The sequence below is a fragment of the Rhamphochromis longiceps genome, linkage group LG20 (assembly GCF_057381845.1).
Source record: "Rhamphochromis longiceps isolate RC_006_pf linkage group LG20, R_longiceps_female_GT1.1, whole genome shotgun sequence".
Classification (NCBI taxonomy): Eukaryota; Metazoa; Chordata; class Actinopteri; order Cichliformes; family Cichlidae; genus Rhamphochromis; species Rhamphochromis longiceps.
The window spans coordinates 8,302,604-8,325,203 of record NC_140576.1 but is presented as its reverse complement, the minus strand read 5'-3'; the positions used below and the strand labels follow the sequence as shown (position 1 = coordinate 8,325,203).

Genomic DNA, 22,600 nt, shown 5'->3' with positions numbered 1-22,600 from the left:
GATGTAAATGTGTTTTCCCCAAATTCGACTCATGGCTCACACCTTTGAATCAATAAAACACGATTAAAGGCGAGCCGTTTGGTATGAAAACCCCAGAAATTCCAACTTCAGTTCAAAACAAATGCATGACTCAATTTATTTAATCATATCAAGTCCACAAAGGAACTTCATTTACGACGTGTGACGTTGGCTTTACACGTAACCGGAAAGGAGGGACTTTAACTGAACAAACCTGGCAACCCCGGCTGCCGGTTTTATCAGTAGCTACTGAGGGGAAGATGGTGGACTTGGCGACTACAGCGTGCTCAAAACTCCGTCCCAAACGCTTTGAAAAATACTTACCATCTCACCCTAATATTAGATATAGATTACCCGGGGAAAATCATAGATAATACACCGGGGCAGCTGCTAAAGACAGCCACTTTTCCGCCAACAGACAACTCTTTATTCATAGGCTGAAGAAAGCGAAAAGTTACGGAACGTGGTGTTGGTTGGTGATCGTAACGGAGGCTAGCCAGCGATAACACGAAAGCAAGTGGCTTAAAAACCATCAACAACCCCCCTAACCCTTGTAAATACGAACAGGCTGCAGTTCCTGCTGTTTTCACGCCCGTCGTTCAAATCCTTGAGCTAGCTAACCTCAGCTAGCTTTGTTGTGAAACGGAGGATCAAAGCTGCTCGAAATGCCGCGGAATAAGACGGGGAAACGTGGCTCCGGTAAGCCGGGTAAGTAGCAATAGCAGCCATGCTAACTCGAGCTCAAGCAGGAATATAAGGGAATAGAAGTCTGAATACGGTTTGAACAGATCTAGCAGTACACTTGGAAGAAAGACTAGCAGTTTGAAGCAGGGGTATTTTTGCCATATGGAATAGACGCTAACAGACGGGCAGCCTGTTGCTTCCTAACTTTAGCATGCGAGTTGTTTTGGACCCTGTCGTGCACATCCATGTGGGTATAATCAGTGCTACAGCTTAGCAGTGCAGTCTGCATTTTCTTGGCGTTAATGCTAAAGTCAGTTTGACACTCTAATAAGCGCGAGGAGCGGTCCAGGAAAGCTTGATGCATTTTTTTAATAGCTGCAGACTTCTGCATTGAGAATTATTATTTAAGCTCATTTACATATGAATGCATCAATAAATGCAAAAAAAGGTTGCAATACAGAAGTGAATGCCCGTTTTTCATGTTTTCTTCTCCATCATGGCCATTCTTGCATTACATTCACCTTCCCCTCCGTTCATGAACCTGTCCACTGCTCTTGCTCCAAATATACAATCTATTTCAACCATCCGTTCATTCCATCATGTCCAGGCTCTCTCCGTCAGGAGGTTCTTCAGCTGCAGCTGTCGACAAAGGCGTCACTCAAAGGTAACTCCTCTGATTCTTGACTCCCGACCCCAGCTTCTACATGTGGTTCTAACCTTGTCCAGAAGCTCTTGAACCTCATGATAGTGCATGCAGCAAATCAAACGACCATGTCGTTGTCGTCTATTCCAGCTGCACTCTTCCTTCTGCGTGCCTTGGCTGTTCACTTTAATAAGATGTAGCAGTTATATCTGAATGTTCTCATTCTTTGTGTGCACGTCTCACGTGAACACCATGCACTTGTCCTGGCTTTAAGGCAAGATTAAAAGATAGACATTACAGAAGTATGAATGTCATCTAATGACTTTGGACCTTTTCATCCACCCGTCCTGCTGCACTTACAGGTGTTTGGTTTATTTATTTTAAAAAAACTTTTCTTGTTTTATCACCATCTACTCTGATCTTGAACTGGAATTTTTCCTCTTCTTACCTGCACTAATACCATAAACAATTATTTGTTGCTTCCTGTGCGACTATGTCATGTGTAAGCAATGTCAGGTCAGCGTGACATTCTGGACGCTGAGTTAAAGTCACTGGTGACACATTGCTCTATGTGGCAATCCCTAACTTACTGTCACATGTTCCTTATTAACACATAATATAATCATGTTAATGTTTGAGCTTCCTTTGAAACCCAAAGCTTTCTGCAAACTTTAATGTACGGGATGGATGGACGGGGAGAATTTCAGTGTAAATTTTTGAAGTTGTTTAATTTATGCAGGATAACAGGATTTAAAGTTATGAGCCACAGTTCAGCAATAATCCCCAGCTGGTAGAAACATGGGGAAACCAAGTATTTTACATGCTGGTCCAAAGTGTAAGTGTGGCTAAAGGAAGAATCCCAGATTACAGAGGATAGGCTTAAGAAAAGAAGAAGGAGAACCAAAGCATTTCATTATCTTTGGGAAGAGGCCAACAGGGGCAGAAACAAGAATCACGTGTATTGTCAGTATTTAGCTTTATTCAGATAATTCAGTAGTACAGCGTTTTAAATAATCGACTTAAAAATAGTGCGAAGCTGACAATATGCAGATATAAATATCATTAAAATGACTTATTTGCCAGGGAAAAGGCAAGTACAGTGCTAACAGGATGGGGCCCAGGATACAACCTTGTGGAACACCTCATATTATTCAGTTGATGATGGATAATTGTGAGAAATGACTGACAAAGTCCTATGTGAGAGAGATACAAAGACAACCTTTTAAAGCTATCTTTAACCTCTCAAGCAATAAATGATTGTGAATGGAGACAGCACTGACAACCAGCAGTACCAGTAGAGAATACTTCTACATATTCCAGTAGAAACAGACTATTTAAACTCTAAAAACAGTAGTTTTTGTTATCGATGCAGATTTATGCATCGGTTTCCTGCAACACTCCGCGTGGTGTGGTATTTTAAGTTGAAGAATTTAGTTTTCCTTCAGGGTCTGTTTCTGGATGACTTCAAATAGGCCTTGCAGTTTTAGAACAAGCGCTGACGGTGAGAAAAATAGATGTCTGAATATTAGCTGTGCTGCTTGACTTCTCCAACTGTAGGGGTAGTGATCCATTCAGATGTTTAGCAAAGTGCCTGCAAGGAGAATGCAGGTTAATTTAGCCGTTGGAGTCCTATGTCCTCCATCTATAGCATGTGGGCTTTTTAAAAAGCTCCCACCTCCTCGGCTCGAATCTGTCAGCAGAGCCTTATTTCCAAGTGGCCGACCAACTGCTGGAGCCGTGTGAGTGACTGCTACATAAGCATAAAGTGGCAATGTGGAGAGGACACGTGAGTCCTGGCGGGGAGCTCACACTTCACTAACTGAGCTGTGTGTGGGCAGGCCTGCGTAGGAAGGTGTGGAGCTCTGTGTAACCAGTGAAGTGACCAGCAGTTCAAGGATGGTGACTGGGAAACTGCCGACTGATATTGGCCCACAGAGTGTGTTATCTCAGCTACCAACAGTATGTTTGCCTCGGGCCATTCTGTCAGAGTAATCAGAACATCACATAAGGAAAGCGCACTTCAAGGAACGCTGTTTCGATCGTCTTTTTTTCTGAATTTACATTTTTTCCTGTATTTCCTCATGTGTTGTTTCACAATTATTTAAAAGAAAAGAGTTATATGATTATTAACTATTAAGTAGAGAGCAGTTGTTGCTAGGAATCATGAACCGATTCTTGGTAGAGACATTTGGTGTAGTGGCAATAATACCTGCTACGCTCAAATATTAGGTGTAACAGTTGTTGCTCGTACTGTTTCCAGAGCCTTTAAATGATGGATAGGAATTAATCAGCAATGATGACAAAGGAATTAAGCAGTGCTTGGCTTGTGAATACAGGTAAGAAACTCTGTAAAGGAAAGGTAAAACTTAAGATCTGACAACAGTGGCTCAACAACTGAGTCCACTCCAGTCAAATGGCTGAACTTTAGCCTAGTTTACACTCTTTACTCTGAGGTCAAACATGGTCCTAGTTTCTTTTCATTTCTTTTTATCTGGGAAAACAGGTGGAAATAACTACAAGATATTGCAAAATGTGTCAACAAAGTTTGTGTATTTGCTGTGCTTTTGTGTTTGGTATTGAACAGAATGGAGTGATTTTCCTATTTCGAATTGCTCCAACACCGGTGACCTTTGGGCTACCCCAGCTGTCCTGTTTGACCTCGACACGAACACCTAAACACACGCATACTCGCGCACACACAGTCTGACCGTTCTGGATCCCACACACTGAATGAACGAATAAATGAAAACCACACTGGTCTTCAGTAATCCCAACAACAGTAGAAAGTCCTGAGCCAGCAGGAGTGTTAGCTTAGCTCGGCATGCCTCACTCTTAGCCCTTCTCATACACACACGGCAGAGCTGTGTGGAAACAGAACATCTGGCGCTAATAAACAAATAAAAGATGACGGAGCATTACCTAACGGAAAATCCTTGAGTTATCTGGTGTTTGCTGTGGTTAGAGACTTCATAGTATCATGTTATCCTAATGGAGCACTTTTCTGTGGAACATTCGGCTTACTTGTCATTTAGTAGAATAGGAGGCTGCTTGGTGTGATGCACTTTTTCACTTTCCTTGTGTTTTGTTTATTTATTTTTTTTATATTCCACTGCAGCATGTCATTACATTTTTGGCTCCTTTCTCTTGGTTTGTGTGTTGTTGTTATTTATTTGTTTTTAATTTAAAAAAAAAAAAAAAAAAAGATTCCTAATATGCAGCAGATGTAAGGTGGTCTTAAAAAACCGAGCATAAAAGAAAAATGCTTGAAAACATTTTTTTTCTTTGCTATACCATGTGCATACAAATGAAGCGATTCTGACCACTAAAGTCAGACTAAAATATTTAGCATTGAATTTTTTTGTTCCACTGAATCTAACACCGTTCTGGTGTTTGTGCGAGTTTGGCTGCTTTCTGGTGTTTATGGAAAAGTCGAAGAATTACGCAGCTTTTTTCAACTATCACAGATGTGTTTGGGTTTGTTTTTTTCCTGTTAGTTTGGTAAGCTTCACACTAAGAGGAAGTTGTGCTAACAGGTAATATAAGTGATGGGTTACTCAACACGTCTTGCTGCCTTGGTAAATGGCAGAACAGGTTTCAGTTTTACTGTAATGTTTTTTTTGCATATGATTGGAAGTGAGCTGCTTATAGTGACATAAGAGGGCCTCAGTGTCATCCAGATCTTCTTTAATCATATAATAATTGGGAGCGCTAATCAAAAGGTTTGGGCTAACTTCTGTTGTGTTTTATAACAAAAAGAAAAAAGGACTTATGTTAGACATTAAAGCATCAGTGTATACAGTTTCCATCCATCTTCTTCCAAATATAAATCCTTTTGCTCTGCTGTTTTTTCTTATTTTATCTTTTCCGTCTCCAGGTGCTAAAAATGGAGTAAAGGGAGAGGCGGCAGCCAGCGATGATGAGCTGACGTCGGACGTTCTCAGCCACTACAGCAGTGCCAGCGAGAGCACCTCGGTGGTGGAAGAGGGCACGGGTAAATACACTACACAATTCATTCCCTCTGCATGTGCATTCAGTCTGGGTTAGGACCATTATTTCCTAATTGATTTGCCACTAAACGATCTGTGTATCTGTGGCCGGAGTCTCCAGTCAAAACTTCAAACAGTTGCCTTTTAATGCAGTCGTATCAGTTTTCTGTGTTGTTTGATCTGACACAGGAAGTGAGCAGGTGGATGAGCAAACTGCCCAGGAAGAAACGGAAGACAAACTCAAACTGTGTATAGACAACCTGACTGATAAGAGGTGAGAAACATTTTTTTTATTTTTTAAATCAATCAAGAAGTGTCAAGAAAGAAAAATGAGCATGCAATGGCATTATTAACTGCAAAAAAAATGGCTTCAACACCTTTTGTTGTTGTTTTCTTCCTCATGTCTTAGTGCAAAGACTCGTCTAGCTGCTCTTGAGTCGTTGCGACAGGCCTTCTCCTCCAGAGTGCTGTACGACTTCCTGACAGAGAGGCGCCTCACCATCAGTGACTGCCTGGAAAGGAGCCTCAGAAAAGGTAATGCAAAACAACACGAATGGGTCTGGATTGTTTCAGTTAATCTTGCTTTCTGTTAACCTGTTGATGCCACTTTGTAGAAATTCAAAAGATTTATGAAAACTGTGTTTGTTTGTTTTTTTTTAAATGGAACGGAAGCGTGAGAATGATTTAAAAACTGCAGGTACTGATGAAACTTTTTCTCCTCGTGTGTCCAGGCAGCGGGGAGGAGAAGGCGGCGTCGGCCACGGTTTTTGCTCTGCTCTGCATTCAGCTGGGGGGCGGAGACGAGGCGGAGGAGGGCTTCAAAATGCTTCGCCCGCCTCTCACGGCCACCTTGAGTGACAGCAGTGCCAGCATAGCAGCTCGCCAGAGTGTGAGTAATCACATGAAATTTGTGAACGTTAATGCAGATCTGGATTTAGGATGGCCTATTCGGAGGGGGGAGGGGTGTTTTTTATTTTCTGCTTAAATGTTATCTGCATGATTTAGATTCTAACCAAGCCCAGATTGTGTTAGGATCACACATGAAGTGTCGCTGTCTGTCCTCAGATGCTTGTGTGTTAGTTTGACCGTTGTTACATCTGTGTCCCCGTTAGTGTGCCAGGACTCTGGGGATGTGCTGCTATGTCTCATCTGCTGAAGATGGAGAGGTGAGAACACTTTGTAGCTTATCAGTTTAATTCTAAGAAGCATAAGCTGGACGTTTTCAGAGTAAAAGAAAAAGACTTAAATAACTTATGCTGTTATGCATTGATGTTACCTCCTCACAGGACTTAATCAAGTCATTGGCTCTTCTGGAGAGTGTGTTCATGTCTTCGTACCCTAATGGAGAGGGAGTTCTGCCCACACCAAAACCTGGAAGTGCAGGTCTGCACACTGCTGCCCTGCAGGCCTGGTCACTGCTGGTCACCATCTGTCCCACTTCTAGACTGACTGTGCTGCTCAGCCAGTGAGTAAAACAACCTTCTTATGGCATCTTCTGTTATGACTGGCAACTGACTTTAGTTTTAAACTGAGAGGCGACAGCAGTAGTATCTAGCAGTGTAGCTAATTGGTAATCGTATGCCTCTTTCTTGCTGTAGTCACCTCCCTAAACTACAGGCGTGTCTTCAGAGCAGCGATGTGAACTACAGAATCGCAGTAGGAGAGACCATCGCCCTGCTGGTGGAGCTGGGGCGAGAGATAGACGAGGTACACACCTGAACAATAAGAACAGACAAGTACACTCACTTACAGGCGTATAGGTTTAAACGTCTCCTGTGTTAGTGCACTACATATTTGCGTGTGAATGTCTGCAGGAGTTTGAGGTGGAGGACGGTGAAAGTCTGTGTGAATGCCTGAAGAGTTTGGCCACAGACGGCAACAAGCACAGAGCCAAGAACGACAGAAGGAAACAACGCTCCATCTTCAGAGAGGTGCTGCATTACATAGAGGTATGTTATCTCATGTTGAAGCCGTGTAAAGACTGACAAATGTTTTTAGGTGCCCGATGTTCTGTTTTAAGTTGCTGAGTAGCTTTCTTCAACATCGCTTTACCCACATCTGAGCTTCTCACTTCTCATTTCTTTCTCCAGAACGAGGACTTCACAGAAGAGAAAATCAGGTTTGGAGTGGAGAACGTTTACATTGACAGCTGGGTGAGGAGAAGGATCTACGACGCCTTCAAAGAGATCCTCGAGTCTGGAGTCAGAGACCATCTGCAGGTGAGGAAACGGAACAAAATGCCTTCGTCTTTATCATTGATCACCAGAGTGGGCTTGTTTTCATACAGCCTCATTTACTGCCGCTGCTCGGTGCTTTCTGTCTCTTCAGTCTTGTCTTCTGTCATATCTTGCACCGACTGCAGAAAACAAAAACCTGAAGTTGAGTGGGAAGACTGGTACTGGCTGCTCAGCCAGCAGGCTGCGAGGATACCAAATGTAATTTTGTGTGGAGGATATGCCAGTCGGCACACAATGAGCACACCTACACACGAGCCGCTTGTGTGGGCAAATCCCACTGCCTCTGTTAGGTTTATTTAGGGCAAATAAGCTATGAAATGATGCACAAACACTCTGAACTAAATGATCCAATGTTTAAAGTGACGCCTCTACTGAAAAAATCCACTAGAATGAGATACTATACCTTTAAGAAGGCATGACGTGGTACTTAATTTAGTAAGTTTAATGTTTTGTTGTTTTGTTTTTTTAACTGGATTTTTTAAGATGCCTTTTGTATGTACCCTCCACTTGTGGTACAGGTGAGAGTTGCATATAAGTGGGACTTGTCAAGTGAAAGGTTGCTGGTTTGATTCCAGCTAGAGATACAAATCCCAGGAAGGGCATCCGGCATAAAACTGCCAAATCAAACAGGCGGAGCTCCCCGCTCTCACGACTCCTTGTAGCAAGGGAGCTGCCAAAAATAGCTTTGTTTATGGAATAAAACATACATTTATTGCCCATCCTCCTGCATCGCAGTCTGCATAGCATAAATGCAACAAAGGAAAATCGGTTTTATCGTCTAATTTTTGTTTTGGTGCAGTTCAACCAACTACTGAGAGACATCTTTGGCCTTGGCCCACCACTCATCCTGGACGCTGTGGTCAAAGGCAACAAGATCTCACGGTTTGAGAAGGTAACAGCAGCTTCTGCTGAAACAATCTGACCTCTGCCTTTGAGTATTTTCTTTAAAAATGTAGCGTTTGAAATGACCGGTGTGTGATTACGACCTTGCTTTTATTTTTTGGCTTAAACAGCATCTTTTCAACTCGGCTGCCTTCAAAGCCAGAACTAAACAGAGGAACAAGGTCCGGGACAAACGTGCCGATGTCATGTAAGAGCACGGCCACAATGAAGAAACCGAGGAACTCCTTTCATGGATACAACGTGATGCCTTCAGCTCTTCGCAAGCATACACTCAGCAAACAGGGTTATTTTTGTTTGTTTGTTCGTTTTTTTGCCACTTGTGCTCTTCACATGCAGTGTCATTCTCCAAATTTAAGGCAGCCAGCGTTTATTCTCAGTTTGCGGAGGACAGGTCCCGATGTTCTTTCAAATCAGGCGCCGGCTTTGCTGCCATAGCGTTTCTGATTCTCCACAGTGAACATGAGCTGTGAAACAAAGCAGAACTTCCTTTCAGTGGGATTATAATGACTCAATTCAGTGCAAATACAGAGGAAAAGGTAAAATCTCACTTACAGAGTCACACTCAGTTCAATCTGTTTTCCTGTCATCTGACCGGTGAGGCAGGTATTTTACATTTTGATACCTATGGTCCCATTTAATATCTTAACCTATCCAATAATGAACTGATGTTAAAAGAGCCAAGGACGTATTCTGGAAAAACACTGCCTCGCTACATTTCAGCTGCCAAACCAGAAACTAACTTTACAAACAATGCAACCTAAAGGAAAATGTGTGTGGTGTTTTGTGGGGGGGTGTGTTTTATTGGAAATTCATTCAATCATGACAATTGAAAATTAAAAAGGAAAAAAAGGGGGGGAAAAAAATCAAATAAGAGGTAATATTGTCATGTTTGTATTCATATTTTTTTTGGAGTTGTATTTCATTTTAACCATTTATAGTGAAGAATTGTATTTTAATAATAATTTATTAAAGGGGACATAATGTGTGTGGTTTTTTAAGACTTAAAAAAAATACTACAACTTGTTTACAGACAGAATTATTGGATAAAGATGGTAAAATGAATCTGCTGCCTCTTTTTTTTTTTTTTTCCCCTTGTATTTTTGTTGCAGGTTGGTGACTCATACCATCTATCCATGTGTATGTACTGTAGATAAAGTGAAGATTGGGGTTTATGGAGATATGTGTTTATAAAATGTTGGCTGATAACATACACACCACTAATCAGAGCTGCTGATGAGTGAGCAGTTTGGGTTTCTAAAGGGTCAAAGCCAACAGGTTTGACCCCTCACCCTGGATAAAAGTTATGATCTCACCAAACTCTTATCGGTGCTTCTTGACAAAAGTTTGAATAAAGAGAATTTAAGCACTCTGTTTTCTCCTAAGTTCATAAAGTTACATCAGAAAGGAGGTCTAGTTTCTGCCCGGAAACATGATATTTAGCGGATTTAAGTGTTAGTGTGAGCACAGGTGCTTTACATGAAAATCCTAAAATATGTGAAATTATTGTAATTTAAGCTCTAATTACCTTTAAGAATAATTTTCCAAGCTCCAAGCATAGTAATTGTACAGTGTAGTTTGGCCAAGTTTAGTCTGTGTTTTCAGAAAGAAAACACCTCATTAATCGTGAGACAGATTTCACGCTGCCAAAATCCCTATTTATATATCACCGTGGACAGCGAGTAACCACTAAAAAAATGTTTTTAAAAAGTATGTCCTGGTCACTTTAGTTTTAAAAAATTCTTCGCACTTTCATTCAGACTGTAAATGTTTCAACGGATCTCTGCTGCCTCTCTGTGGTCATTTCCCTCAACTACCCCCCCCCCCCCCAACCTGAGCCAAGTGGTATCGCCCATTCATGAATTCAACATGGAGTCGCTGGTGCAGCGAAAATCATTCTTCTGACATGTTGAGCTGCAGCCAAAGAAGCGATATACAAACGCTAACAGAGCTGTGTGGAGGTATTCGTGAGTCGAGCTGCAGTGAGCCTCAGACTTCATATAGTTTTAACATTTAATGCACGATGTATGACCGTGCAGCGGACTGCAGCGACTGTTGAAGTTTCAGGGTTTAAGGCTTGACAGGAACTACGAGTGAACCACGACAGGCTCTGATGGAGCCCAGACAAATCACCGGGGTGTACGGAGAGGTGAGCGGCCTGCCTGCGCCTGTTTCAGCCCATGTGAGAGAAGAGCAGCTCCAGGAGCCCCGGATATACACGGTGACAGCAGGTGAGCGCTCCCCCTCCCTCCCCATGTGTGCACAGATGATGATGATGGTCATTATTTATTTATTACCACCCGGCTTCCCACTGTCAGCTAATTTATGTTCACTGCATGGATAGTTCATGAAAAAACAAACTGAAAACCTGCTCAGTACTGACCCCAAAATGTAGAGGAGTGGGAGAAAGGGGGAATAAAATGCACCCAACTGAAACTTCTTTAAGTAAAATACACGATTTATTATTAGTACATATGCTTCATAGTAGGAAGTGCTTTCCATTTAGGGTCCTTTTAAATTTAGTGTGCACTTAAAGTTGATCCTAGCCATCTACATTCAAGAATACTTCCTTTTCAGCAGCAGTTGTTCATAAGTAAGTACATAAGTGAGTGACTATGAGGTGATTAATACCCACGTGATCGCTTGGTCAGTAGGTCTTGGATATGACCTGATATCTTAGTCTGATGATCTAGTGGAGTAACTACTGGGACGTCGTGCCATGGTTGTATGAAGCTGTTAATTTGCACCTTAATGTGACAGTTTATGGAGTTGTTTTGGGGATTGGGGGGAGTTATTTTTTTAAACACTCAGTCCAGTAGTTGTCCAATCCAGCTCACACTCTCCTCATGTTAACTGGAATCAACAAGCAAGATTAAAAGAGCTCCTCACTACTTGCTTTCATTTCAGCATAAGCAATCAGAAGATGTTTCCATGTGGAGGGCCGTTTTTGTTTGCTTTTTTGTGAGAGCCTGCCGTTTGAGTACAAGAGCAGTGACCTTGTCTTAAGGGTTTAAAAGGCTTTGCAGCGTAAACCCGTCTGTGTCGGGGGAATTCCATTCAGCCTCTACGTTACTGGTTCATTTCAAACGGGATTGTGAAGCTGAGGGATCGACGCTCGAGTCAGCTTTAACTCTGCAAGGAGAGCCAGCAACCCCCACCGTCCATCTCACAGGGGAGAAAAGCTATCGGAGAAAATAGTGCAACCATGAATAATAATTTAACTGGATCATTAAAATAACAAGTGAAGAAAATGAGCAGATATTTTGGTTTAATCTGACGGGGGAACACTATCTTTTATTATATTAACATTTTCTTGCCAGGATGTCATGCAGACACATATGGCTTTTTCTCTGTTCTGTGACAAGTAATAAACTTTTCTATGTTCACTGTGTCCATGTGCAGAGTGGAGTCAGAGCGAACTGGTCCGATGCTCCAGACTCCGATACTTGCAGGAGTTCAGGCTGATCTCGGAGAGCAACACTCACAAGAGCATCAGGACTGTTCTTCCACCAGGACCGTGTGTGTCTGTGTCCGGAGAGTGAGTTGGGCCATAATTTAATAGTAATAATAATGGCACATTTTCTAATGTAAAATCTTAATTGGTTGGCAAAAAACAGTGCCTGAAAATCTCTACTGACTTGATCTCAGGTGGTTTTACTTGTCCGCCTGCTGCTGTGATGTACGAGTGCACCACAGGGTGTCTCAGAAAGCTGGAAATCCACTGAGTGTGGTTGAGGTGCAGTAGAGAAGCAGTGGGATCCCTCTGTCTGCATCAAATTTTGGAGTCAGTTTTTCTTTGTCTTTTATTTTTTTAGGTTGTTGAGTGGATTCTCTCCCATTCGAGGCCTGAGAGCTGTTATCAGAGAGACAAGCGGTCACCAGCTCCTCGAGGTAAGAAAAACGGGACGCTTCATTTTGTAATGTCTGCGTTCGCGCATCTTAACAGGCTGCTGTTTACGGTCGTGTCTGTTTAGATATGGAACTGCCACGGCCTCAGAAAATGCCTCAACCTGACTGCTCTTAACAAACATGGCCGAGTGTATGATGACGGTGAGATGAAATCCTGACGTATCGCCACCAGAAACCGATAAGAATCAAGGACACGGTCTCATCACCGTGCTGCCATATTGTTCTGCATCCATTTACGTCTGTATTTTTAAAACAAACAAACACTTATTCTCACATGTGTTTATTTTCAGCCCAGTTTGGCTGCCTGTCGTGGTCAGCGTGTGAGAACAAACTGCTGTACGTAGCGGAGAGAAGCAAGAACGCATCAGCCGAAACGCAAGATGGGGGACACGCGTGGAGAAAGGTATGATGCAAACATATGTTCGTGCTGTTTTGCTAACCTTACAGCAGAGTGTTTGAGTGCTGGACTCTTGTTCTGTTTTTTGGGGGGGACGTGGGTTCCGATGCCCAATCAGGACAGGAGTTTGTACTGTGAAGATTGGGGGGAGGCCCTGACCAATAGGAGCGAGCCGGCAATTTGTGTGGTGGATTTGGAGATCGGCACGGCCAGCGTGTTGGAGGGCGTTCCGCCTGATGTTTCACCTGGACAGGTGAGGATGCAGAAGTTTACGGCACTGAACCTTAAATGTTCAAACACCTTATTCTGTAAGTAACTTTCATACAAACTAACAGGAGGATGTTTTTTTCTCTCTCTGTACATTTGTGTGTTTTTATCTCCAGGCTCTGTGGGCTCCCGGCAGTCAGGCAGTGTTTTTCATTGGCTGGTACCACGAACCCTTCAGACTCGGACTGAAGTTCTGCTCCAACCGCAGGTTAGAGAGCTGCTTTAAATGCGCTTACAGAAACAGCAAAATGACACTGAAACTTGTGAATGTTTTCAGACACTATGAAAAGAAAATGTAGCTAGTTTGACTGAAGCAAATACACGATTTCTGTATACATATACATTTAAAATGTACTTCTTCACTTTATGTCTCTGATGGTCTAAACTCTTTCAGGTCAGCCTTGTTCAAGATTGATCTGTGTGGACATTGTGGTGAGAGCATTCTCTTTGTCTGTTTGTTAATATATTAAAGTTGTGCCCCCACTTTGCTCAGCTAGCCCCTCTCGTCTTCCAAACCAGAACGTCTGTCGGGGGAAAACCTTTCAGTGTCTAATCCCAGGCTAAGTCCTGATGGGTCCACGCTGATCTACCTGCAGGGTGCAGTGTTTGGTCCTCACAACCAGTGCCTCAGTCTGCAGCAGGTGCTGTATGTGTGCTCATGTATGTGGTGTTTTTGTGCATGTCTGTGTGTTCTTTCTCTTAATGGCTGACTGCGGACTGACTCATGGATCATCCTCCACAGCTGGATCTGGAAAGCGGGGAGACATCTACGCTGCTGGATGTTGTCAGCAGGCCACAGGCTGGTACGTTACAGTTCCTGAAGGTGCCAAAAGAGAGGCTCGTGTCAGTTTCAGTTAGAATTTTGTAACTATGATGGATGAGTTTTTCAAAATTCAGATTTGAAGAACTGTAAATTCTCACAGTAAGAGATTAATGCATCAAGAGAACTTAAGTGTTACTTGTGATTGCTCGTAAAGATTGAGGAGCTCGGTGGAGAGTTGAACTCCTCTGCACGTCTTTCTGTTCCAGGTGAGTTTGCAGGCATGTATGAAGCGCTGCCGTCCTGCTGCTGGTCTGCAGACAGCCAGAGAGTAATGTTCAGCAGCGCCTGCAGGAACTGGAAGGTAACAAACACATTTCTCTGGCACAACCTGGTATAACTGAAACAACTCCTATTTTTTTGTCTATAACATGTTGTGTTCGTGACACACACACACACACACACACACTTCTCCATGGCTCATTTTGCGTTTCTCTCTTTCAGGGTCTCTTCCTAGTTGACAGAAGATCACAGATAGTCACCTCCCTCTCTGATAGTAAGAGTCCGTCCTCTCCTCCACCTCTATCACCACCACCACCACCTCCTCCTCCTCTTTCCCTCCTGTCCTCATCTCCATCACTTCTTTTCCCTCCTCCTCCTTCTCCCCTCTCTCCTCTGCTCCCCCCTTCCCCTTTCCCATGTTGGGCTTCCTGTCCTCTCCCATCTCCTCTTTTCCCTCCTCCAGACGATTCCCCCTCTGTTTCTCATTCATCATCTCCTGTTTCTCCGACTCCTCCTTCCCCTTTTCTTCCACCTCCGCCTTCTCCTTTTCTTCCGGTTCCAGTTCCTCCTCTGCCTCATGAATCTCCCCTTCCTCCTCCACTTCCTTCTGATTCTCTTTCTGAACCTCCCCCTCCTCCTCCTCCACTGTTTAATCTTCACCAGGACGACAAGGGAGAACAGAAAGGTATGACAAGACCAAAAAAAAGAACAGCACATCTTACCTCTCTAAGGGTTGACCTTTCTCTCTGTTTGTTTCACCCCTGTCAAGAGCCTGTGTGTTTATTCTTCATCTCTTCTTTCACCCTCTTCACCTCCGTCTTTGTTTCCTCCTCTTCAGACCTCTCGGATTCTTCTTCCCAACTTTATGGCAGCTGGAAACTGCTGACAGTCCAGAGAGACCTGATGGTGGTCTGCTGCTCCAGCCCGAACACCCCTCCCACTCTGGTCGGACAAACCACAACGCCACATGTGAACACAAACATGCAATTCATGTGTGAATGTTTTCAGTTATTTAAAATGATTTAATATGTTTCTGTTTATCTGCCTCTTGTTTCCACGGGGATGGACGTGCATGCAGAGGGTGGGGTTTGTCCCGCGTGCAGGTGAGGCCGTGTCCTGGCAAACTCTGCAGGAGCCCCTCATGACCTTTGACTTCAACTGGAAAGTTCTAGATGTGACTCTTCCATCGGACGAGGAGAACGCAAACTACCGTGAGCTTTCAGTTTCTCCTTCAGTAGACGTGTTTTGAGTTTCAGCTCCATTGTCCTCTTACTTCCTCTCTGTCTTATACAGCTGGCTTAGACTTTGGTGCAGTCTTGGTTAAACCATCTCGTCCCCTTGGTGAAACCAGGACACCTCTTGTGGTCTTCATCCATGGTCTGTATTCATGTCCCTACTTGTTATGCCGTGTTATTGCCTTTTTTCTGTCTACTGTGTGAGTGATTTATTAAATCGTTTTCCTGTTATTGCTGTTTGCACCACTAGGGGGCCCTCACTCTCAGTTCCCTGCAGAGTGGAACAGCACCACAGCTGGGCTGGCTAAACTCGGCTTTGCTGTCCTCATGGGTGAGATACATGTGCTGCGTAGATTTTGTCAGGCTCTCATGCCGTGCACACAAGTTTAACATTTTGGAAAATGAGGTGGATTTAATTTAATTTAAGGTAAAGATTCAAAACTGGATTAGCTTGTTGTCTTCAGAGAGTTATAAATACAGCAAACGGTATATTTGTTTCTTTTTTGGTTTATTCAGTTAATAGTAATAATTAAACAGACCATAAAAAGTACACATGTGAAACAATGGAGTAAAGGCTCTGATTCGCTACCCATTTTCTGCTGCTTATCTGAGTCCAGCTGTCAGGGGTAATAGTCTAATCATAGAACCCCAGACCTCCCTCTCCCCAGCCACCTCCTTCAGGGACATTGAGATGTTTGAAAGCCAGCCAAGAGATAATCTTTCCAGTGTGTCCTGGGTCTTTCCCAGAGCTGCCTTCTTGTAGGACATGCCTGAAATACCACTCTTATGCAAGGGCCAGGAGCCCTCCTAATCAGTTGCCTGAACTACCACAGCTTTCCCTTTCAATGTGGAGGAGCAGCAACTTTACTCTGAGTCCCTCTTCAGTGACTCCTCACCCTGTCTCGTGAGAGCCCAGCAACCCTTTGAAGGAAGTTAATTTTTGCAGCTTGTATCTGTGATCTCATTATTTCAGTCACTACCCAGAGGCTCGTGACCATAGGCGAAGTCAAAGCTTTGTCTTCACACCAGTCAGTCGGTCGGTGTCCTGCTCCACTCTATCATCACTCATAAACAGGACCCTGACATACTTAAACTCCTCCACTTGGGTCAGTACCCTGTCCCTGACCCGGAGTCGACACACCTTTTTTTTGTCAGCTGAGAACCGCGGCCCAAGTGTGTCTCTGATTCTTTTTATTCTAAATATGAACCTTTTAAAAAAAAAAATACATATATATACATAAATACACGATCATCCCACCATTACCAGATACATTATGTCATCTTGGTTTTTTTTAATAAAAGAAAGAAAATACAGAAACTTAATATCTTCTGGTGAACAAGCAAATCAGTCGCCATCTACAACAACTACAAGCCTTTCAGGGTTAATATTATTAATATTGATATTGTTAGTATTTCTTTAACATTTCAGTTTTGATTTTGTGGTTTTTCCCTTTCTAATTTTGTGTCTCTACCCAGTGAACTACAGGGGATCCACGGGGTTCGGCCAGCACAGCATTTTGTCACTGATCGGTCAGATTGGGAGCCAGGATGTAAAAGATGTGCAGGTATGTCCTTTTTGTTTTTTCTGCTCTCAAATCCAGGAAAGAGTGATGTCAGCAACAAATCCTGCCAGTGACGCAGTTTGTCAGAATTACAAAAACATAATTATTTTTCCCATATTTGACCATATCTGCACATGTAGCTCTATCACTTACACAGTCACCCCTGCAGATGTAAGGAAATGATCTGTCCTGGCTTCCTTGTCTTTCACCCAGAGGGCTGTGCTTACTGCGCTGGAGCGTGACCCGAACCTCGACCCCGATCGCTTGGCTGCAATAGGTGGTTCTCACGGCGGTTTCCTGGCCTGTCACCTGCTCGGTCAGTATCCTGAGTCCTACAGAGTGTGCGCAGCCAGGAACCCTGTCATTAATGCTGCTACTCTATTGGGAACCAGTGATATAGTGGACTGGTGAGGCAGATATGCATCGACAGATCAGAGCTTTTGTTCTGCTGAATCAGATCAAATCCACTTCATACATGAATGCTTTCTGTCACCCCATCTCCAGGCGTTACACCAGTGCTGGGTTTCACTACTCGTACGACCAGATACCCACTGCTGAGGCCCTGGCTGCTATGTTACAGAAGTCACCCATCGCACATGCCGCCAAGGTCAAACACAAACACAAAAATCCCATGTGATAACCTTAATGAAACGACCAGAAGCGATAGCTACAAAGCTGCTTTAATAAGGAAATCTTCTTTAGACCCCTCTAGAGCTCACAATGCTGATTAAATCCCAGACTCTACAATGACGAGACAAAGGTGCCTCAGAGATGATGTTACCGCTCTTATACTCTCAGTTGTGTCTCTAAAAACTAAGCCCGCCCTGTGAAAGTTCAGTCGTTGCAATTGTAAACACAGGACTTTTTTATAGTGATGTTTTTTGAGTCAAAAATGTGGGTAAAGAAATGTGCTGTGTGACAATGTGCAGATCAAGGCTCCGGTGCTGCTGATGCTGGGAGGCAGAGACAGGAGGGTGTCTCCACACCAGGGGATGGAGCTTTATAAAGCACTGAAGAGCCGAGGTTCACCTGTCAGGTACGACGGGGCACAACAAACTACATAAAGACAATCTGACAGTGTGAGCCCTGCCACACTGGTTTTACTCATATTCAACTCAGTCATTCCTGTCATTTATTTCTTTAAAATCAGGTTGCTGTGGTTTCCTGAAGATGGACATTCTCTGTCCAGAGTGGACACACAGGTTGACTGCTTCCTCAACACAGCGCTGTGGCTGCACCAGCATCTCTGACCACGCACACACACACGTACGCACGCACAGCCACGAGGCCGTTTTTGTTGGTTTTTTTTGCTTCAGCTCGACGCTCTGAGAAAAGTGGTAGAAATCTGGTTTTTGATCAAAGCTGAGAATCTTAAACATCGCAGACTTTTTAATAACTAAACAACGCTTTTTTAGGTAAAGTAAAAAAAAATAAAAGCATGAAATAAAGAACATTTTTACAATGCAGCAATCATGTGTGCATGTCTTGTTTGTTTTATCATACATCACTTTATCTAAGCCAGGGGTGTCAAACATAAGGCCCAGAGGCCAGAATGGGCCCGGTAAAGAGTTCAATACGGCCCACTGGCGAGTGTATAGATTGTGACGTTTTAAACTGTATTTTCATATTTTTTACAACATTTTCTATTGAAAGAAATGTCTGTTTCTACACTAGATAGAAAAAATGTATATTTTTTTATTGGAAAACTTTTTCTGTAATTTTATGCACTGGTCCGGCCCACCTCAGGACCAGTGACTCTATGTGGTCACTTCCCAGTCCAGGCGGGCAAAGATCTACCAGCACACATGGGGCATGTAATTTAAGGAACTATCCAGCAGATGGCGGTCTCTTCATATTGTAGCCATAGACATCAGCTGGCTATGCATGTGTCGGTTCAGATGCATGAGATTAGCCAACTTAAATGAGTAGCCATCAAACAGGTGGTTGTAATCACATCTGCTGCTTTCAAGTTAACACAGAAATAAATGAAAAGTGGAAAAACTGAAAAATCAAAGCAAACCAGGACTCCAAGTGTCATTTGAGTCTTTGTAAGCACACAGACCCGCTGCAGAGCTGCAAACCACCTGAAACTTAAGCTGGAGCCTTTAAATGAGACTCTCAAGCAGCTTCCTCATGTGGCTGCCTGAACAAATAGTCTACTGTAATGCTGACCTTTAAGCACAGGCAAAGAGATAAAGCAACTCCGGGAAAGAAACGTGTTTAGATTTAATGGTGATGAACTCTGCAGGAAAGAAATCCTAGATATCTGGTAAAAAAGATGGTTGTTTAACTTGTCTTTAATCCATTTTGCACTAGGCTGGAATTTCCCTTATTTCTGGGGTGCTTCAATCATGACTTCCCCACAAACACCGGAGTGTTTAATATAAAGCTGTAATTTTCCACTCGCAAACCTTGCACTTGGCTAAGAGGTGTGCTGAAACAGTGGCTGAGGAAAGCAGAGCCAGTTTGTCAGTACTTTGGTGGCCTTGTCGATAGCGGCCTTGAACAGTACCACCGCTTCATTTCCCAGACAACACAAGTGGACATTCCTACAGCTGATAGTACTGACAAATGAAATTCACAGATGCACATTTGGAAAGATTAAGTGGTGAGATGAGACGCCGAGGTGGGCGATGTCTTCCAGAGGTCTCACGCTGGTGTCCCAGACACGGTGGCGGAGATAATTGGCCTCCCCACCAACACTTTGCTCCTGTGGCCTTGACTGCAGCAGCTGCCGCCTGATGAAGTCACTGCCACGTGGGTGTTGGGTGGGGTCACCAATTCTGAGTGAAAGACGGAGGTTGCGTTGATGAGGAAGTGACAAATGAAGACGAGGAGTGAGACAGAAGCGAGCCGGTGTTCGAGACAATGAATGAGCCAGATAGAAGGGAGAAGTTCCTCTCAGCGGTATTTGCTGTGTGGGCTGGGGCTCAGAGGTTAAGCATTGTTGAAAGCTGGAGACAGGGAAAAGACTCATGCTCATGCTGGGTGAATGTAGGAGGTAGACAGACAAAGAGAGGGAAGAGTGAAAGTGTGTTGTCCGACACTGGTGGACAAAGAGCCTTTGGTGTTTGGTTCATTCTGGTGCTTCCCCGCTGCAGCTGGCTGCAGGACAAGTAAAGTAAAAGAGAACAGCAGAGGACGATGGAAACGAGCAAGGGAATCAATCTGGCAGTGTTGCAAGTGCATCCTCTGGAGAGCATGAGCAACAAATGTAGTGTGTCCTTAAAATCTGAGTGAGCTGAAGGAGTAGAAGACAAAAGAAAAAGATAGATGTCCTAAATCACTATCTATAGCTGATGAACAGTATCTGAAAGACATGTCCTTAAGAAATAGAAGAAAATCAAGTAAAGATCCGACACAGGACCTGAGAGATACACTTGGCCTTTCACTTGATCAGTTTGAAGCCTCATTAGAAATTGCCTCAGTGGAACGTGGCTCCCAGTCAGCCATTCTTAGAAATCAACAAGCCTGGAGAACTATTCCTGAACAGTAGAAATTACAAGGAAGAAAGGACAAGAAAGCTCAGCTAAGAGAGATCAGGCTGTGTGAAGAATAAAGGTGGTCATATCAAGCGCTCATTTTTAAGCTCATTTTTGCAGAATATGCTTTTTATGTGTTTGAATGTTTCAACAATATTTATTTAAATTTTCCAAACAAAAAGTAAAGAAGTGAGGACGGGATCAATACTTTTGCACAGCACTGTACATATACTTACATACACATGCCAGAGGAAACAGGCCTAAATAACTCTTTCACTGCTGCGGTTTAGAAGCCCCGTATATTTTCAAATCCACATAATAAAACAAAAACTGCAAACTGTGTTAAAGGTGAATGAGATGGCATTTGATGTCGACGGGCTTTGAATTTGTCTCACTTTTCTTCTGGCTGCAAAAGTTTGTTCCAACATTCATTTCCTAGTCATCAAATGTAAAACAATGGATTCACAAGGTGAGTAAGTTTAATTCTCAGCCGCAACCTTTCAACATCTGTTGCTCTTCCACTTTAGAGTGGGAATTTCCCATCTCCTCACCCACACCCTTCAGCCATGGCCTTCACCTGTGGACACTGGTTGTGTGCCAGGGTGTTACGTGTGCATTGCTGAAAAGAGCCAGTACAAAAAAAATTGGTCCTTTTACTGTCTAACTTTAAACAAATTAATAAAATGCATCCCAGGCCTTTTATTCCTTAGCATACTTACAGTACGTCCCTCAGCATAGTCCTTAGTCCCTGTTATTTCCTTTGTCTTGTTGTTTTTTAGCATGAAAGAGCGATTGTGTGCACACACAGTGTTCATTCAGGAGCCTATTAAAACGGGCCTTAAAGAGGGGAAGCAGCATTTTACCATCTCCCTTTTGATTCACCCTTTGACTGTAAAAGGCTGTTTGAACAGGAAGAGCCCCAGTCACTAAAGGAGAGACCTTCCATTGTGTTAGCGCTACGTGGATTGCAACCTTTCACTTTTATTTTTTTGGTGTCATTCCTTTTCTGTCATGTGAGCTTTGTTTAGAGCTGTTGAGTCACAACAGCCGTTTTGTTTCTGGGATTCATGAAGGGATAGCTTTGGGTTTGTCATCGATACAAAACAAGCTGTGCCATTGTCTGTAGAGTCTGGGAGGTAAGGTGTGTTGGCGGTTATGTGGGCACAGTAAGTACTTTTGGGGTCTGCTTCTTGTTTGCTTTCGGATCAGTGTGTTTATGCGAGCTGACAAAGTGTTTCTGTTTGTCTAAAAAGGGATCTTTTGGATCATTTTTCCATATATGTGCCAGTGCATTAAAGACCCAAGTGTAATTATACCTGTTTCCAAAGCAAATCAGTTGTTTTTTCTTGATTCCAGGATGATGATCTGTCTTGGTCTAAGAAATTTCCCCAAACTGAATTAATAGCAACATGAGGAAATCATTTGGTGTGTTGTAAGAAAATAAGGTTTTTAGAATTTAATGATGGGCAATAAAACCTGAGATAAAGAGCTTCTAAGTGTTGAGCCATTCTGAACAGCTAATACATTTCTCCCCACTCTGAGTGAGCAGTAAATCTACATCTACTGTATTATCAAAGTCTCCAGCAGATCATGGGAATATTCCCCCTTTAGCTGTGGGAGCTGTCTGGACTCCATCATACACAAACCTCTTTTCATCTCTCCTCCTCCAACCATTTGGCTCGGCTCCATCTTTCTTTTGTCACATTTATCTTTCTTCTTATTCCCATGCTGCATCCTAAGCCACTTTTGTACCAGTGCCATGCAGGATAATAGCAAGGGTGGGTAGGTGGGAGGGGGCTCGCTGTTATCCTGAGAACAACTTACACCAAAGGATGACAGGACAGCTGCAAACCCCTCGTGGTGCTGATATATTGATATCTCTTATTGTTGTTGTGGCTTGTTGTCGTAGTTACCGTGAGCATGAACGACCTGTTGGTTAGAGAATCTGCTTGAACTGAAGGTAGGAACGTGTTTGTAGATGCAGCATTCCTTCACCTGAATTTGATTATACAGGCCGGGGCAGTGCATAATGGTCTTTATCTGGCAAAGAAGAAGGGAAAAACAGTGAAAGTTGATATTTATGTAATTGAAAAGACATTTTACTGATTTTTTTTTTCACTTAAGGAAGAGTTTACTTGCTTGTTTTGTAGGTCCTCTAGAAATACTTGACTGTAGCATTTGGAAATCTGACCACATTTTTAGGGGAAAGGGGTTTGGCAGATGATGTTGTTTACTAGG

General features: G+C 43.2%; 2 protein-coding genes across 3 annotated transcripts; both read left to right on the top strand.

The window, feature by feature from the left end:
* Positions 1-250: 250 nt before the first annotated feature.
* On the top strand, positions 251-9,837 carry ifrd2 (interferon-related developmental regulator 2). 2 transcript variants are annotated; one of them, XM_085393969.1, is made up of 13 exons: positions 251-726; positions 1,310-1,366; positions 5,220-5,336; positions 5,521-5,605; positions 5,741-5,865; positions 6,063-6,220; positions 6,444-6,497; positions 6,618-6,796; positions 6,930-7,038; positions 7,146-7,280; positions 7,422-7,550; positions 8,368-8,460; positions 8,582-9,837. In XM_085393969.1, exons 1-13 carry the CDS (start codon positions 684-686, stop codon positions 8,660-8,662), a joined length of 1,365 nt encoding a protein of 454 aa, XP_085250095.1. In that variant the 5' UTR covers positions 251-683; the 3' UTR covers positions 8,663-9,837. The 2 variants fall into 2 exon arrangements, with proteins under 2 accessions (XP_085250095.1, XP_085250096.1); XM_085393970.1 differs by lacking the exon at positions 1,310-1,366.
* A 480-nt stretch (positions 9,838-10,317) lies between these two features.
* Positions 10,318-18,346, top strand: apeh2 (acylaminoacyl-peptide hydrolase 2). The gene is made up of 21 exons (XM_085394419.1): positions 10,318-10,699; positions 11,871-12,006; positions 12,284-12,359; positions 12,443-12,518; positions 12,668-12,780; positions 12,893-13,027; positions 13,158-13,249; positions 13,436-13,473; positions 13,561-13,682; positions 13,784-13,844; positions 14,071-14,165; positions 14,306-14,357; positions 14,922-15,028; positions 15,162-15,294; positions 15,377-15,460; positions 15,569-15,649; positions 16,795-16,883; positions 17,094-17,287; positions 17,385-17,487; positions 17,810-17,916; positions 18,031-18,346. Exons 1-21 carry the CDS (start codon positions 10,582-10,584, stop codon positions 18,128-18,130), a joined length of 2,112 nt encoding a protein of 703 aa, XP_085250545.1. The 5' UTR covers positions 10,318-10,581; the 3' UTR covers positions 18,131-18,346.
* Positions 18,347-22,600: the final 4,254 nt, after the last annotated feature.

Bases quoted from the DNA above. Each gene is read 5' to 3' on its own strand.
- apeh2 (XM_085394419.1), top strand. From the start codon at position 10,582: ATGGAGCCCAGACAAATCACCGGGGTGTACGGAGAGGTGAGCGGCCTG. The intron at 12,007-12,283 runs GTGAGTTGGGCC...TTATTTTTTTAG, and splicing joins TGTGTGTCTGTGTCCGGAGA to GTTGTTGAGTGGATTCTCTC. The intron at 13,250-13,435 runs GTTAGAGAGCTG...AAACTCTTTCAG, and splicing joins AAGTTCTGCTCCAACCGCAG to GTCAGCCTTGTTCAAGATTG.
- ifrd2 (XM_085393969.1), top strand. From the start codon at position 684: ATGCCGCGGAATAAGACGGGGAAACGTGGCTCCGGTAAGCCGG. The intron at 5,866-6,062 runs GTAATGCAAAAC...TCGTGTGTCCAG, and splicing joins GGAAAGGAGCCTCAGAAAAG to GCAGCGGGGAGGAGAAGGCG. The intron at 8,461-8,581 runs GTAACAGCAGCT...TGGCTTAAACAG, and splicing joins AGATCTCACGGTTTGAGAAG to CATCTTTTCAACTCGGCTGC.